The sequence below is a fragment of the Eulemur rufifrons genome, chromosome 3, assembly GCF_041146395.1.
Source record: "Eulemur rufifrons isolate Redbay chromosome 3, OSU_ERuf_1, whole genome shotgun sequence".
NCBI lineage: Eukaryota > Metazoa > Chordata > Mammalia > Primates > Lemuridae > Eulemur > Eulemur rufifrons.
The window spans coordinates 61,564,679-61,581,137 of record NC_090985.1 but is presented as its reverse complement, the minus strand read 5'-3'; the positions used below and the strand labels follow the sequence as shown (position 1 = coordinate 61,581,137).

General features: G+C 40.6%; 2 protein-coding genes and 1 non-coding gene across 3 annotated transcripts; 1 reads left to right on the top strand and 2 right to left on the bottom strand.

The window, feature by feature from the left end:
- Positions 1–5,384: 5,384 nt before the first annotated feature.
- On the bottom strand, positions 5,385–8,234 carry RPL30 (ribosomal protein L30). The gene is made up of 5 exons (XM_069466190.1): positions 8,180–8,234; positions 8,020–8,072; positions 7,608–7,753; positions 6,238–6,368; positions 5,385–5,480 (listed from the first exon to the last, which is right to left on the bottom strand). Exons 2-5 carry the CDS (start codon positions 8,038–8,040, stop codon positions 5,431–5,433), a joined length of 348 nt encoding a protein of 115 aa, XP_069322291.1. The 5' UTR covers positions 8,041–8,072; positions 8,180–8,234; the 3' UTR covers positions 5,385–5,430.
- On the bottom strand, positions 5,713–5,844 carry LOC138382271 (small nucleolar RNA SNORA72). Its single transcript, XR_011233361.1, has one exon. It is a non-coding gene; the product is annotated as a small nucleolar RNA SNORA72 (small nucleolar RNA).
- An 81-nt stretch (positions 8,235–8,315) lies between the features above and the next one.
- LOC138381729 (tRNA (cytidine(32)/guanosine(34)-2'-O)-methyltransferase) lies at positions 8,316–14,481 on the top strand. Its single transcript, XM_069466189.1, has 3 exons — positions 8,316–8,348; positions 9,393–9,537; positions 12,200–14,481. Exon 3 carries the CDS (start codon positions 12,356–12,358, stop codon positions 13,310–13,312), a length of 957 nt encoding a protein of 318 aa, XP_069322290.1. The 5' UTR covers positions 8,316–8,348; positions 9,393–9,537; positions 12,200–12,355; the 3' UTR covers positions 13,313–14,481.
- Positions 14,482–16,459: the final 1,978 nt, after the last annotated feature.

The window sequence follows — 16,459 nt, the reverse complement described above, 5'->3', positions numbered from 1 at the left end:
CACTATAGGCAACTATAACACGGTGGCTAATTATTTGTGTATCTAAATATATTTAAACATGCAAAAGCAATTTCTTAGCTTTACTGTAATCATATGGGGCCACCACTGTATATGCAGTCTGTTGTTGACCAAATGTCATTATGTGGTGCCTGACTGTGTATTAGTTCAGGCATTGCTTCCAGTCAGTCAGTTCTACTTCATTTTCTATTGTGTTCAAGCTCCCTCTAGTGGCTCAAGACTGCCCCTCCCCCTTTAGCTACTAAATACATCTCATCGTACATTTTTTAGCTATTAAATACATTTCTCCATCTTGGAGGGAATACAACTTCATGGAAAACAAAGGCTTCCAAATTTTTGTAAATTGATTGATAAAATTAATCAAAATTTACAGGTTAATCTAAGATAACTTGAAGATTGCCTGAAATTTGAATATTTCTAACTTTTTTTTTGCCACCTATGCATTTCAGTGTAAGGGATTTACATTCCATTTTCATCATTTATTGTGACCTTTCCATGCCTTGATTTCATCTGCAAAATGGGGCTAATAGTTCTACTTCATTGGGTTGTCAAGAGGATTAAATGAGTTAACATATATACTACTTAGTAAGACATTTTAAATGCTCAAAATTAGCTATTATATTTTTATTCTTCAGCAGCCAATAGTATCAGAAACAAAAATGGTCCTTGAGTTAAGTGTACGTTGAGTGACTGAAAGGATAGAATGAATTCATTCCTTACCTGAGAAAAGTATTTTGGCAGATTCCCACCCCTAAAATTATCTTTTGAGGCAAACAGGTTGGAGGTAGTAGATTAAATAAATGGTAAGTGCACAAGATGGTAAAGTACTATTAACAAGACAAAAATAAAATTCTAGACAGCCAGAAGTTTATCAGTGAGAATTAACTAAACTTTTAAGCCCTAAAAATCATTATTCACTCTAATTTTTTTTTCTTTGAGACAGAGTCTCACTGTTTCCCCTGGTAGAGTGCAGTGGCATCATCATAGCTCATTGCAACCTCAAACTGCTGGGCTCAAATCATCCTCCTGCCTCAGCCTCCTGAGTAGCTGGGACTACAGGCATGTGCCACAATGCTTGGTGGAGTTTTTATTTTTAGCAGAGACAGGGGTCTCACTCTTGCTCAGGCTGGTCTCAAACTCCTGAGCTCAAGTGATCCTCCTTGGCCTCCCAGAGTACTCGGATTACAGGTGTTAGCCACCACACCTGGCCTGCTCTAATTTTTGGTAAGTGACAAAGTTGAGTTATGTTGAGTCCTTATCCTCTAGGACCTTAGTTTAGTGAGAGACAGTTGTGATTTAAAAGGCCATAAAAAAGGTCTACGGTAACTCCGAGGCACCTGTTCTAGACTGGAAGATGTCAGGCTCTCCCTCAGAATAAGTACAAGTAGGCTGGAAAAGGGGGAGGGGGGGAAGGAAAGCAGATGCCACTGCAGGCAGAGGGAGCAGCAAGTCTAAGGGGTAGCTGGTAGTTACAATGAGCAGATCAAAGAGAAAACAGCTTTCCATGAAGCAGATGACCATCTTCCTGGTGACCCAACTCATTGCATTCATCATTAGCCTAAAATTTGGTTTCTTCTCTACACTTCTTTTGCTCCTACCACCATTCCATACCAACTGTAATTCTTAACACACTCCATAATATCTGATCTCTCCTTTGGGACTTCTATCTCCATACCTAACGATTCAGTATAGGTATGGGGTAAATCCAATAGGCTAGAATTTCCTGCAATCTCCTGCATTATTAGAGCTACCCAGTCAAACACCATTGCTTTCATTGTAATCAGAAGAACATTTAAAAATGCTACCTTACACGTTCCCAGATCTTCTTAGCCAGTGGCATTTTCTGACTCTGGCACTACGTCACAGGTACCACAGGCCAGAATGACTGAGGTATGTTTCCTATCTACTAGCTTTAAACTCCTTGTCCCTGAACTTTAAATTCCTTTCTTGCTGCAAGACACAACAGTGATTGCACAAAAAGTACATGTAAAGAAAAGTAAAAGACAAATGACCTTACAGCTTATTATCACTGCCTAGGAGAAGGCCCTAGAAATCATAAATTTTCTAAAAACCATTATTCCAAAATGCCTTCAGCCAAAAAATCATGCAACAGAAGAAACATTGCAAAGAGATGATAGACTGGCTTCCTCAAAAACCTGAAAATAGAACTACCATACTGGCCGGGTACAGTGGCTCACGCCTGTAATCCTAGCACTTTGGGAGGCCGAGGCAGGCGGATTGTTTGAGATCAGGAGTTCGAGACCAGCCTGAGCAAGAGTGAGACCCTGTCTCTACTAAAAATAGAAAGAAATTATATGGACAGCTAAAAATATATATATAGAAAAATTAGCCGGGCATGGTGGTGCCTGTAGTCCCAGCTACTCGGGAGGCTGAGGCAGTAGGATTGCTTGAGCCCAGGAGTTTTGAGGTTGCTGTAAGCTAGGCTGATGCCATGGCACTCTAGCCTGGGCAACAGAGTGAGACTCTGTCTCAAAAAAAAAAAAAAGAACTATTATACTACCCAGCAATTCCACTGCTGAGTATTCAGAGGGGAATTCAGTATATGGAAATGATACCTACACTCCCATGTTTATTGCAGCACTATTCACCATAGCCAAGATACGGAATCAACCTAAGTGTCCATCCATGGACGAATGGATAAAGAAATTGTCGTACATATACACAATGGAGTATCATATAGCCACAAAAAGAATGAAATCCTGCTATTTGCAACAACACAGATGAAACTGGAGAACATTATGTTAAGTAAAATAAGCCAAGCACAGAAAGACAAATTCCACATGTTCTCACTTGTATGTGATAGCTAAATATTAAAAACAACGGATCTCGTGGAGACAGAGTTGACAGTTACCAGAGGCAGGGAAGGGTAGTGGGGAGGGTTGGAATAAAGGAAAGATGGTTAATGAGTGGAAAAATGGATAGAATAAACGATACTTGATAGCACAACAAAGTGGCCATAATCAACAGTAAGTTACGGTATACTTTAAAATAACTAGAAGAGTAGAAGTGGAGTGTTCCTAATACAAAGAAATGTTAAATGCCTGAGGTGATAGATACCCCAATTGCCCTGCTTTAATTCACGTTGTATGCCTGTATCAAAACATTGTATGTACCCCATAAAGATATACAACTATTGATTTGTTGGCAAATTAATAAATTCCTCTTTCCTTCTCAAAAAAAGAAAAGATATACAACCATTATGTACCCATAATAATTAAAAAAATTTTAAAAAAGAAATGGTACACTGGCGTCTGTAATATTTTCTTCAGGTCACCACCCTTTAAGAAATTAAAGCTCGTCAACCTGGAGGAAAAAAATAACCCAAATAGTGTGAAAAGTTCACTTGTGGGAGAAATTGACCAAGCATATAAAAACATTTTCAAACTATGGAAACAGACAGTATTAGTGGTTAGAGACCAAAAGTCTCTATATTAAATCTTCGCTAAGACCAAGCAATTCTTATTCTTATTAAAGAGTTCAAACATTATATATCACTTTGGGCACAATGGTCTCTTGATATATAAACATGAATACTTTAGAACATTTATAATTTTCCATACGACTCAGTGGCTCTTAACCAGGGAAGATGTCAGTTTAAAAAAGTTGGGATGCTTGAGGTGATGGATACCCTACTTACCCTGCTTTGATTAATATACATTGTATGCCTATATCAAAGCATCACATGTACTCTATAAATTTGTACAACTATTATGTGCCCATAATAATTAAAAAAAAATTTTTTTTTGAGACAGAGTCTCGCTCCGTTGCCCAGGCTAGAGTGAGTGCCGTGGCGTCAGCCTAGCTCATAGCAACCTCAAACTCCTGCGCTTAAGAGATCCTACTGCCTCAGCCTCCCGAGTAGCTGGGACTACAGGCATGCGCCACCATGCCCGGCTAATTTTTTCTATATATATTTTTAGTTGGCCGGATAATCTTTCTATTTTTAATAGAGATGAGGTCTCGCTCTTGCTCAGGCTGGTCTCGAACTTCTGACCTTGAGTGATCCACCTGCCTAGGCCTCCCAGAGTGCTAGGATTACAGGCGTGAGCCACCGCACCCGGCCAATAATTAAAATTTTTTTTAAATGTGGGGATGACATTTGGGGGTGTTGAATGTTATGATGACATGGAAGGAAAACCAAGAATGAAAATTACCCTGCAGTATCCACTGCACTGGACAACAAAGAATTGTCCCATCAGTCAGTAGGGCTCTCAAATTCAGAAATATTACATAATCAAATAACCAGTTAATAAAAGCCAGATTCTCCAAAGTATATCCACCTCAGATTAACTTCAGACGCAAACTAGAATCATGAGATATTACCGTGAGAGAAACCAACTCCCTCACCTGTAAAACTGGGAACATGACCCATCCGTGGTTGTCTTACAACTATTAAGAGCTGGAGTCCTGACCCCAAGTTCAGAAAATGTTTGATTTTCTGGATGGTATATAGAAGGCATCATCATCTCTTATGTCTCACTCATCTACCAGCCAAAATTGTTTTAAAGAAAGAGGGGAGAGAGAGAAAGAAGGGGGAAGAGGGAGATTGAGTCTAAAATCCAAAAGACATTGCCATTTTTGACACTTCTGCAGCCTCCCTCAAAGCCCAGCAGGCTGCATAGGGTATACCCTACCAGCACCATTCAACTCTATAAATTTAAGATGTAGCTAAATCAGTATCTTCCCCAAAATTAATTTCTTTGAATGTTCCAAAGCATTTTAACATATGTGGGAAAAGAGTTCCAAAGGATATACTTGGGAAATGGGAAATGCAGTATGCAGTTTCCCAAAATTCTAAACACCAAACATACGTCACAGTACATCTTTTAGAACAAATGATATAAAACACACACTTGGGCAAAGATTATTTTGAAGTCAATCAAGTATATCTCTTCTACTCCAACCACTGCACAACTTTAGGAAAGATCTTTCTTCATTAAAGTTCAATAGAACCTTTCTCAGCCTGTGACAGCATTTTGGGTGGGGAAGCATATTTCTCACTTTAATCCTTTTTGCTACTCAGATTTGGTAAAGTGCATTTCTCGCTAAATTTCGGGTATTTAACCTTGCTGTCTCTCAAACACATTCAAATATACAATGCAAACGATGTCCCTGAGACTGGAATTACAAAATCAAGCCTCTCAATAACTTAGTACTTCCTTAGAAAGGAACTTGGTGCGCTCCCTTTACAAAGACTGAAAAATGGAAACTGGAATGTTTAACTCTTCAGTGAAAAGTCCCACCACCACATCTATTAATAGCTACTTCATCCCCTCTAATCCTACCCCCAGAAAAGTGTACTAAAACAAAAGATATAAATAACTGAAATGGATACACTGTTTTTATATCACAGGCACTGTCAAATTTTATTTAAAAAAAAATTTGCACAATTTACTTTTCACCAGTCTGTTCTGGCATGCTTCTAATGATATCAGAGTCACCTAGAAAATAAAAGTACAGTAATTTTACAATTCATTTAATGATAACTAGCAATCACAAAATTTTCCTACTTTGCTTATTCCTTTCGACAAAAGTCTATAAATTAGCACTGATTATTTGCAAAAGTTATTATCACATAAGGTGTACTGTCATTTTTCTTAAGGTTGACTAAAGATAACCTAGATCACAGCCATTATACAATTACACAAATGATCATATAATAAATCACCCCTGGTTTGTCACAAGCATTTACAAAACCAAACCTAGGGAAAGAACTAGGTCTGGGGACACATGCATGGTTTTAATATAGCGAATGTTTAGCCTGTCCTGATTATTACGAAATCAGAACAGCGAGAAAATTCGCAGTATTTTATGAATTAACTAAAATTCACGTGTATTTGTAGGCACTTCTTTTTAAACCTAATTTTACCTGTTTTCTAACAACTTGGATTACTTTCTTCTACTATTTTACCTGATTATCCCCACTTATAATTTCACCTTTTACCAAGTTCCTAAGACATTATTTCTTAGGTGTTTTATCAAACAATTCATAATCTCAGAGTAAAAAAATAATTACTAACATTAATTATAATGTATTGGCATTCATTACCAGTTCTCTACACAACACAACCAGGATATCTCTTGCTATATCCAAATTCTTACTATCTGAACTCAGGAACCAAAGACATTTGCATAACAAGGAAAACTTAGATATTACATTAGAAAGAGGAAAATGATTTTATGATTTAAAATGCATACCTGGATCAATGATAGCCAGTGTGCATACTCTGTAGTATTTTCCACATGCTGTGCCCAATTCAATATTATTGCCACTGTAGTGATGGACACCAGTTTTGGCTAACATGGCATAGTACTCTATTTCAGATTTCCTTTGGGAACAAAAAAGGCAAATAAATAAATGCCATACCAAATGACTGACAGATTAAATGTTACTACTTCTCTTATTAGTTTTAATGATGCTGAGACCTCCCAACAGTAGCAAAACCACTTATTACTGTCAGAAACATATTATCATATCCATTAACTGATACAAGGTAACCTCTCCTTGGATCCCTCACAAGTGAGGGGACAACCAGACAATATCTTCTGAACACCTACTATGTTCACAACAGTATCTATGCTCATGGAATAGAATAGGATGCAAAACAAATAAAAGCAAAGCATTATTCACTTAGCATTAAATGCTAGATACCTTACATTATATAATCCCATAACCCCTAAAGTAGGTATTATAGACTCTATTTTTAACTAATTAAGAAATCAAAGCACAGAATAAGTGGAGGATTCAGAATCCAAACTCAAGTTACATTTAAAAGACAAGCCATTTCTATCACCCTCTAGTGCTCTGAATCCTAGATGAGTGGTAATATTTACCCAAAGAGTTAACATTTCAGTGTTAAAATCATCTCAGGCCCCATCCCAGACCCACTGAATCAGAACCTACATTTTAACAAGACCACCTATGTGATTTCTTTGCACAGCTACCTTTGAGAAGCACTGCTATAAAAGGTAAGCTTGAAAGAATGGTTTCTTTCTCACAACCAAACTGTGAGATGGGATGGAGAAAGCACTCGGGGCTCTGCCAATAAGTACAGAAACACGACACAAAATGCTGTGTGCAGGTTATGCGTTACTATAGAAAATCAACTAGGGTAGGGGACTGACCAGATGTCTTATATCCTGCAAGCTCCAAGTTTCTTTTGCTTATTTACAATTCCCACCAAATTCGATTTCAAAGCAGTAAGCTGAGCATAAACCATGGCTCAAAGAGTCGATACAGCAGGCTGACCTAGGTGATTTTTTAACAGCCTGCAACTCCATAATCCAGCCTCAACCTTTCTTTGATGTTCTGTGGTTTTTACCCCTCCTGCCACACATTTCTCCCCAAAACAAGCTTACAGAAGGAAAGCACATAATAAGAAGGGGGGACAAACTTAAGAGCCAAACATCACAATAACAACCTAATAATTGTTCTCAAAGTGTTCGCTTGAAAAACACGTTTTACATAAAATCGAATTCATGCTACCCAAATCCCAAGTTTACACTATAGGATACTGGCTCACGATGAGTTTGCGATGGGCGACGCAAGCTCAGGTTCCTTCAATTACCTCAAAGCTGGGCAGTTGTTGGCGAGGATGACCAATTTCGCTTTGCCTTGTCTGATCATCTTGAGAGTCTGCTTGTACCCCAGCACATACTTTCCACTTTTCATAACAAGTTGGAGCCTTGAGTTGATAGACTCCAACGACTTTTTCTAAAAAGCAAACATTAAACAGGGACCTGAAGACCTTGTTTGCAACCACGTCAAAACTGGATCCAGCTTTCTGGAGTCGACCCCCTTAATAAAACTTCCGAAGTCGAGGGTCGCGAGTCATTGAGAGGACCTCTCGGGTTCCCTTTGGGACCCTCCAAAATGCCAGTGGGCATGCTGTCGCCCCAGTGGGCTCAGATCTGCCCGCCCCGGCCAGGAGTCATTTGTCCACGTGAATCGGCCTTCCGGCCCCAGATTGCCTCACTCACCGTCTTCTTTGCGGCCACCATCTTCCTGCCTTGGGTGCGGGACGGCCCCCAACCTAGAACATACAAAGGACAAGACAAGAAATTTAGGATCCGGAGTTCCAAACAGCACCCCACAGGGCTACCGGCGCGGTCCAACCTCGGCCTGGTGGAGCCCACTCACCAAGACCAGCCACTAAGATGGCCGGGGAGCGAGAAAGGAAGGAGTTCCCACAATGCAAAGCTCTTCACAGCGACGCTGGGATTGCGGGACCGGAAGCGGAAGCACGTCGCAAGCGGAAGAGGCGGAGCAAGAAGGAGACGACCTCCGCCGGTTGTTCTTGCTACCGCTGGTAAGTATGGTGGCAGGGATGTTCTCGCTTTTTCCAGCTGTGGGCCCTAAGCTTCCCAGCGTTGTATTACTTTTCTGCAGCTAGCTGCGAGTTCAGGAATGGACCAAACCCAGCGGGAGTTGGAGCACCTGACTCAGAGTGAGGTAGGAGGCTCGATGAGAAGAGGCGGCGGCGGCGGCTGCAACCACGGCCTTTAATACCGCTGAGCTCTCTGCTGTTGGGGAGGCACGCCGCAGCTCCCAAATCCATCCTCCGCCGGGCAAATGCAGAAATAGCTGCGTCCGCTCTCCTGCCCTTGCACAGGTTGCTGGTCTCTTGGAGAACGGTGGCGCCTCGCGGGGGCTCCCTATAAATCCCTTTGTGGCTCGGTTAATGTGAATTTGTAGATCGAGTTTGCATAGAGAGAGCAGTTCTAATTTTTAAAAAATATTTTTGCTGTTAACATTGGACCTTGGTATCAATGTTCAGTGACAGGTCGTTCAAAATATTGGGCACTGAAAGTCCCCACCGCGTCACCAGCTCAAAAAAAATAAAATAAAATAAAATCAGACCACTAGGTAAGTTATTTCGCGTGTCATCTTGCCCTGGGGAAGGACAAGAGGGGCAGCAACCTCGATGCCTGCTCCACACTCTGGCCGTAAAAACGCGTGCTGTGCCTGTGACTAATCTATGTCGTTTGCCTGTATTATTTTATTTAATAGTCACAACCCCCCTACGAGATAGTAACCTTTTTATTCTCAGGATTACATATTTAGTGTATTGTCTGGGGTAGGACCAGAACCCAGTTAACTTAGGTCTCTTCACAATTAAAGTTTATTCAGGTGTGCCACACTTTTATGTGAATTTAACCAAGCAAGTAGAATTAGATCATCATAATACTTGCTTTAACATTTTGTCATAAATTACAGATAACTAGTCCTCTGATTTAAAGGCCAAAAACCTAGAGAACTTGTGATACTGCTGCCTGATAGAGTAAATGTTATAATACCAGTCCCCTTACTTTTAATCCTGTGTTTTGTTTTGTTTTGTTTTTTTCTGATCTAGGTTTCATTTGTGGCTTATGCCTGTAATCCCAGCTACTCAAGAGGCTGAGGTGGGAGGATTACTTGAGCCCAGAAATTGGAGGCTGATAACGCCACTGCACTCCAGCCTGGGGGACAGCGTGAGACTCTTTCTCTAAAAAAATAAGGTAAAGTAAATAATAAAAATGAGTCATCTACAAGAGCAGACCTATGAAAGAAATCTCTGGGTGTGGGGCCTGGGAATCCATTAAATTCACTCCAGGTACAGTTTGGAGATTGTTTAGAGTCTAGCATTCACATTAGACATTCAGGTATCCATCTTTTTTTCCTGCATTATCATCAAACATTTTTGTTAGATTTGATATGGAAAGAACTGAATCCTACCCTCAAGGGGCTAATGGTCTTGTATAAGTATCAAACCATTGTTGCAGACATTGCATGTTCATTCCACAAATGGTTCCATGTGCTGGGTTCTGTGTTAGGCCCTGATTATATAAGATGCCTTCAAAAACCTTGCTGTGTTTGAAGGAAGACATAAACAAATAGCATAAGATGTTTATTCAATTTAACAAACATATTTGACAAATTCAGCCTCACTCCAGGCACTAAGAATATGCAGAAATAAGACATGTTGCCTATTCTTAGCTTACTAATCTATCTAGGCCTTAAAGGAGAATAATACTAAGAGTAATTAGTTTTTGAGACTTTAGTGTACTTTTTGCAGACCTTAACTCATGGTTACAGTAACCTCATAGGCATTATTATCCTTATTTTACAGGGGCTAAAGCTAGAGCAGAAAGTGATTAATTTAGCAAAGGTTAGGCAGGTCAGAGCACAGATTTGAACTCAGGTCCTCTGTAGTATTAACTGAAATCAAGGAGGGATGCATTCTAGTCAAGGAAGAGTAGAAGCAGAGCTAAAAGGACATAATCTGAGAGTGGCTAGTACTTTGGCTAGAATGAGAGGGAATGATGAGAATATTAAAAAAGTGAAACATATGTTGGGGGGGAGGGAAAAAAGATTTAGATATTAAAATTATGTTTTATGCTTTAGTGTAGAATTTTAAGAAATCATTTTATGCTCAAATTCTACTTACTATTCTAGTCTTTTCCCAGAAATTTATTTAAATCCCTAGAGACTCATTGATCATTACTGAAGAGCCTTTGGGAAAAGCTTCCCCAATTTTCAGGCTTATTAGAAGCAGCATGCCAATCAATGAATCCATTGCCAGTGGTATTTGAAAACAATGAAGGCAGTAAAATTAAAGAGCCACCAGAAAAATTTAAGTTAGCAATAAAATAGGTTAGGGAAATAGGCAGTCTTGAAGGACAGATTGACAATGTGTCAAAATAAAATGAACATACCTATATAAACATTTTGTATAAGGATACACAAGATCACAGTGGCACCCTCTGGAAAATGAGATTGGAAGTTGGAAGGAGGTGGGGAAACACTTTTAGTTTTATTCCATTGTGCTATTTAAATCTTTTGACCCAGTGATTCAACGTTTAGAAATTTATCCTACAGAAGCAGTCACAGAGTTGCTCAAAGACATGAAAACAAGGGTATTTATTTCAGCATTATTTTTTTTTTTTTTTTTTTTTTTTTTTTTGTTGAGACAGAGTCTCACTTTGTTGCCCAGGCTAGAGTGAGTGCCGTGGCGTCAGCTTTGCTCACAGCAACCTCAAACTCCTGGGCTTAAGCGATCCTACTGCCTCAGCCTCCCGAGTAGCTGGGACTACAGGCATGCGCCACTATGCCCGGCTAATTTTTTCTATATAGATTTTTAGGTGTCCATATAATGTCTTTCTATTTTTAGTAGAGACGGGGTCTCGCTCAGGCTGGTCTCGAACTCCTGACCTTGAGCAATCCACCCGCCTCGGCCTCCCAGAGTGCTAGGATTACAGGCGTGAGCCACCGCGCCCGGCCCAGCATTATTTTTAATAGCAAAAAATTAGAAACAACATCAGATGCTCATCATTTTTAACCAATATATAGTCATGCACTGCATAATGACGTTTTGGTCAACAACAGACCTCTTATACAATGGTGGTTCCATAAGATTATGGTCCCATAAGATTACAATGCCTTATTTTTACTATACTTTTTCTATGTTTAGATACACAAATATTTACCATCATGTTACAGTTGCCTACAATATCCAGGTATAGTAACATGCTGTGTAGGTTTGTAACCTGGGAGTAATAGCATATAGTAATACCATATAGCCTAGGTGTATAGTGGGCTATACCATCTAAGTTTGTGTAAGTATATTCTGTGTTGTTCACACAATGATGAAATTGCCTAAGGATGTTAAGCGATACATGACAGTATATGTTTGTATAGGTATTAAAAAAAGTCTAAAAAGCTAATCATCAAAACTTAGAGATGAGAAGAATGGGTGGTGAGGAGAGAATCTTTTTACTTTACATTTTTCAGTACTGTTTGAATTATTTTACAGCATGCATTAAGTATTAAATAAAAAGTTCTTTTTTAATAGTTGTTTCATGAAACATCAATTGTATCTCAAAGCAGCATTTCTCAAAGTTTGCCTCCCAGATCACCTGCATCAGAATCAACTGGAGTTCTGACTTGTGGACCCCACACAGGCCTATGGAAGAAATCTCTAGGTGTGGGGCCTAGGAATCTGAGTTTAAAGAATGAGATAGTGAGAACTCACATTCTATGTTTGCATTGGGTCTGGGCCTCACCAGAGCCTCCACATTCCACAGTCCCAAGCTTGCAGCAATAACCCTTAGGCATGCATGACATGTGTTGAGGTCAACTATGAACACAAACTGAAACCGTACAATTTCTCATGTGTTTCAGCTCTTACCGAGGCTCAGGCTGCTAGTGGACCAACCTCCTTCCTCTGGCTTCTGCTTGTTCCAAAAGCTAAGAGGTCGGTGGTAGCCCACTTACCTGGTTACTTATACTGGGTGGCATCAGCTGACTGTTGGCAGGTCCTTGAGCAAACTGTGTGAGATGGGACGGACGTCGAAGGACAAGCGGGATGTCTACTACCGCCTGGCCAAGGAGAATGGCTGGCGTGCCCGGAGCGCCTTCAAGCTGCTACAACTTGATGAAGAATTCCAGCTCTTCCAAGGTGTGACACGGGCGGTTGACCTATGTGCAGCCCCGGGCAGCTGGAGCCAAGTGCTGAGCCAGAAGATTGGGGGCAAGGAGTCTGGCCACGTGGTGGCTGTGGACCTGCAGACTATGGCTCCGCTACCAGGTGTTTTACAGATCCAAGGAGATATCACCCAGCTGTCCACTGCCAAGGAGATCATCCAGCACTTTGAGGGCTGCCCCGCAGACCTAGTACTGTGTGACGGGGCTCCCGATGTTACTGGCCTCCATGATGTTGATGAGTATATGCAGGCCCAACTCCTCCTAGCCGCTCTGAACATTGCTACACATGTCTTGAAGCCGGGGGGCTGCTTTGTGGCCAAGATATTCCGAGGCCGGGATGTGACGCTCCTCTACAGCCAGCTGCGTGTCTTCTTCTCCAGTGTGCTTTGTGCCAAGCCCAGGAGCAGCCGGAACTCCAGCATCGAGGCCTTCGCTGTCTGTCAGGGTTATGACCCTCCTGAAGGCTTCATGCCAGACCTGACCAAACCCCTGCTGGATCACTCTTACGACCCAGATTTCAACCAGCTAGACGGTCCCACCCGTGTCATTGTGCCCTTTGTGACCTGTGGGGACCTGAGCTCCTATGATTCAGACCGAAGTTACCCACTGGATCTAGAGGATGGCTCAGAGTACAAGTACACTCCGCCCACACAACCCCCCATCTCTCCACCATACCAGGAGGCTTGCACATTGAAGAAGAAGGGGCAGCTGGCCAAGGAGATCCGCCCCCAGGACTGCCCCGGCAGCAGAGTGGACACGCTGCCTCAGCCACTGGCTGCCCCTGAGATCGAAGACAATGAAGTGAATTAGTCACCTTAACCCATTAAGCTGGCATGCTGATACAACTCTGAAACTGCTTGCTATCAGGAAAACCAGAGCTTGGGTTGATGAATTTGTTTTCAAATATCTCATCAATGGGACCTGAATGAACAAGCCCTGAGTAGGAATCTGCAGCAATCACCATGAAGACAACGAGGAAAGAAAGACTGCAGAAGTCTGTGCTGCAATGGGAATTCTTGAGTGAGGTCTTAACCTCTTCTCTGAACCTCATCAGGGATGTCCTGATTATGTCCAGAATTTCCCTTGAAAGCAGAGGTTCTGACCTGGATAGAAGTCATATCCTTGAACTTAATGGAGGAAAATGTTACATCTTTATTTTCACTGATTTTCCAGAAATTTACCCTAACTCCCAGTTATAAATGCTGGCAACAAATGGCCATAGTAAAAGCAGTACCTGCAGTTTTCCCACCAGTACAAATCTGTTCCTTTTTATGTTACGTTACAGTTGTCGTAGGCATCTTGAGATATAGTTCACATTCATCACCACTTGGCGTGGCAGATCTTTTAATTTGATGTACTAATAAAATAGCCTATATACTACTGCAAAAAAAAAAAAAAAGAATGAGTTAGCCAAATTGGTTCTGAGGCATACTTAGAGATACTTAGAGATATAAACTACACAATAATGTTTAGTTCACACAATGTAAATACACTTTTATACTGAGTGCTCTAGTTTCAAAGCTTTTTAATATTCATTTTCCTCCAAACTAATCATAGATATTACTAATCATAGATAGATATTACCCCCATTTTAGAGAATAAGTGAGTAAAGTGTTTGAAGTAATTTTTCTGAAGTGATTTTCATTATATGATACCAAGTATCCTGTTCCCAGTGTGTGTTGTGGTTTGAATATTTGTGTCTCCTCCAAAATTCATAGGTTGAAACCAAATTCCCAATATGATAGTATTGGTAGGTGGGTGCTTTAAGATGTAATTAACTCTACCCTCATGAATGGATTAATGCCATTATAAAAACGGCTTGAAGAAGTGGATTTGCTATTTCTTTGCCCTTTTGTCTTCTGTCTTGTGAGGATGGAGACAGTGTTCCAGGCATCGTCTTTGAAGCAGAATCACCAAACCTTTTGGCACCTTGATACGGGACTTCCCAGCCTCCAGAACTGTAAGCCAATAAATGTGTGTTAATAAAGTAACCAGTCTCAGGTATTCTGTTAAAGCAGCACAGACTAAGACACTATGTGTCCTCACTATACATTAAAGATAGGACTTAGTTGCTTTCTCCCAAGGATCTTGACATGGTTTTGTACTGGAAGCCAGAGAAGCCCAAAGCACTCATTTGTATATGGATCATAACTGCAAAATGTTTGAGAATTCCTCCTAGGGAATCTAAACTGAATCCACTGTATCTCTCTTTGGAGACAGACTTGGGTCCTTGGTTTTTCTCTTTAATATCTGCATGACTTTGAGCAAATTTTTTAACCTCTCTAAGCCTCAGTGTCCCCATCAATAAAACTGGATGAAATAGAGATGCCTACCTCATAGTATTGTGAGGATCACAGTAAATGTGATGGTGTATTATAGCACCTATCACAGAGTCCTGTACAGGATAAGCATGTAGTAGGTGTTAGTAGATGTTCCTTGATCCTACTCTTACCTCCCCACCACAGCCACCCACCTATACCTTCTATAGTTAGTCACAGCAGCACAAAATCTATACACTAGAGGAAGAAACACTTCCTTACCTGGCTGGGTGCGGTAGCTTATGCCTGTAATCCTAGTACTTGGGGAGGCCAAGGCAAGAGGATCCCTTAAGGCCAGGAGTTCGAGATCAGTCTAAGCAAGAGTGAGACCCCATCTCTACAAATAACAAAAATTAGCCAGGCATGGTGGTATATGCCTGTAGTCCCAGCTACTTGGGAGGCTGATGCAGGAGGATTGCTTGAGCCCAGGAGTTTGAGGTTGCAGTGAGCTATGATGATGCCATTGTACTCTAGCCCAGGCAACAGAGTGTTGAGACCCTGTCTCAAACGTAAAAAAAAAAAAAAAAAAAAAAATCTATTTTACCTGAAACACACACACTTGCTATGCAAAAATGACATCCATATCCTTTGGCTCATGAAGATTTTGTTAATGTTTCCACACATACATGTGTTATAGAGCAGGGGTTGGCAAACTTTCTGTAAAGGGCCAAATAGGAAATACTTCAGGCCTTTCAGGCCATATGGTGGTCTCTATGGGGCAACTATTCACCTCTGCTGTTATAACACAAAAGCAGCCACAGACAATATGTAAATGAACAGCCATGACTGTTCCAATAAAACTTTATTTACAAAATAAGGCAGCAGCCACATTTGGCCTGCAGATCATAGTTTGCTGACCCCTGTGTTAGAAGATTACTATTACTAATATTAAAAATAACCACTTTAAGCCATATAGAGAATGTCCTTATTCTAAAGAGATGTATTTTGAAGTATTCAGGGGTGAAAAGTCATGATTTCTTCAACTAATATTCAAATGGTTCAGATAAAAATACATAGAACAAATGCAGCAAAGTGTTCATTGTTGAATTTAGGTGTAGTATATATGAGTATTCATTGTATTATTTGACTTTTTGTAAGTGAAAACCATACTAAAAATTCAGGAGATTTATAATCTTTGACAAAGAATTTTGCCACCAAGACATATTTTCTGGATGCTAGTACATAGCATTTCAGAGTGATTTTGAAAGAATACCATCAGGTAAATATGATAGTACAGAATTAACACATGGCCCTCCTTTGGTTTTCCTTCACCAAAATTGCTGCTCCAAGTTTCTGAGAACTTTGCAGGCACCTGGATTCATTGTGCTTCTGGTTTTCACTTGGTATGAGAATAAAAAGTGACAGGCTGCATTCCTTGATGGAGCAAATACCAAGTTCATCTCACTTTTTTTTTTTTTTTTTTTTGAGACAGAGTCTTGCTCTGTCACTCAGGGTAGAGTACAGTAGCATCAGCCTAGCTGACAGCAACCTCAAACTCCTGGGCTCAAACAATCCTCCTGCCTCAGCCTCTCAAGTAGCTGGGACTACAGGGACATTCCACTACACCCAGCTAATTTTTCTATTTTTAGTAGAGACAGGGTCTCACTCTTGCTTAGGGTGGTCTGGAACAACTGAGCTC

Excerpts from the sequence above, each read along its gene's own strand:
- LOC138381729 (XM_069466189.1), top strand. The coding sequence starts at position 12,356 with ATGGGACGGACGTCGAAGGACAAGCGGGATGTCTACTACCGCCTGGCC.
- RPL30 (XM_069466190.1), bottom strand. The coding sequence starts at position 8,040 with ATGGTGGCCGCAAAGAAGACG. Across the intron at positions 7,754-8,019 it reads TGGTGGCCGCAAAGAAGACG|AAAAAGTCGTTGGAGTCTAT; the intron begins GTGAGTGAGGCA and ends TTTGCTTTTTAG. Across the intron at positions 6,369-7,607 it reads AACAACTGCCCAGCTTTGAG|GAAATCTGAAATAGAGTACT; the intron begins GTAATTGAAGGA and ends TTGTTCCCAAAG.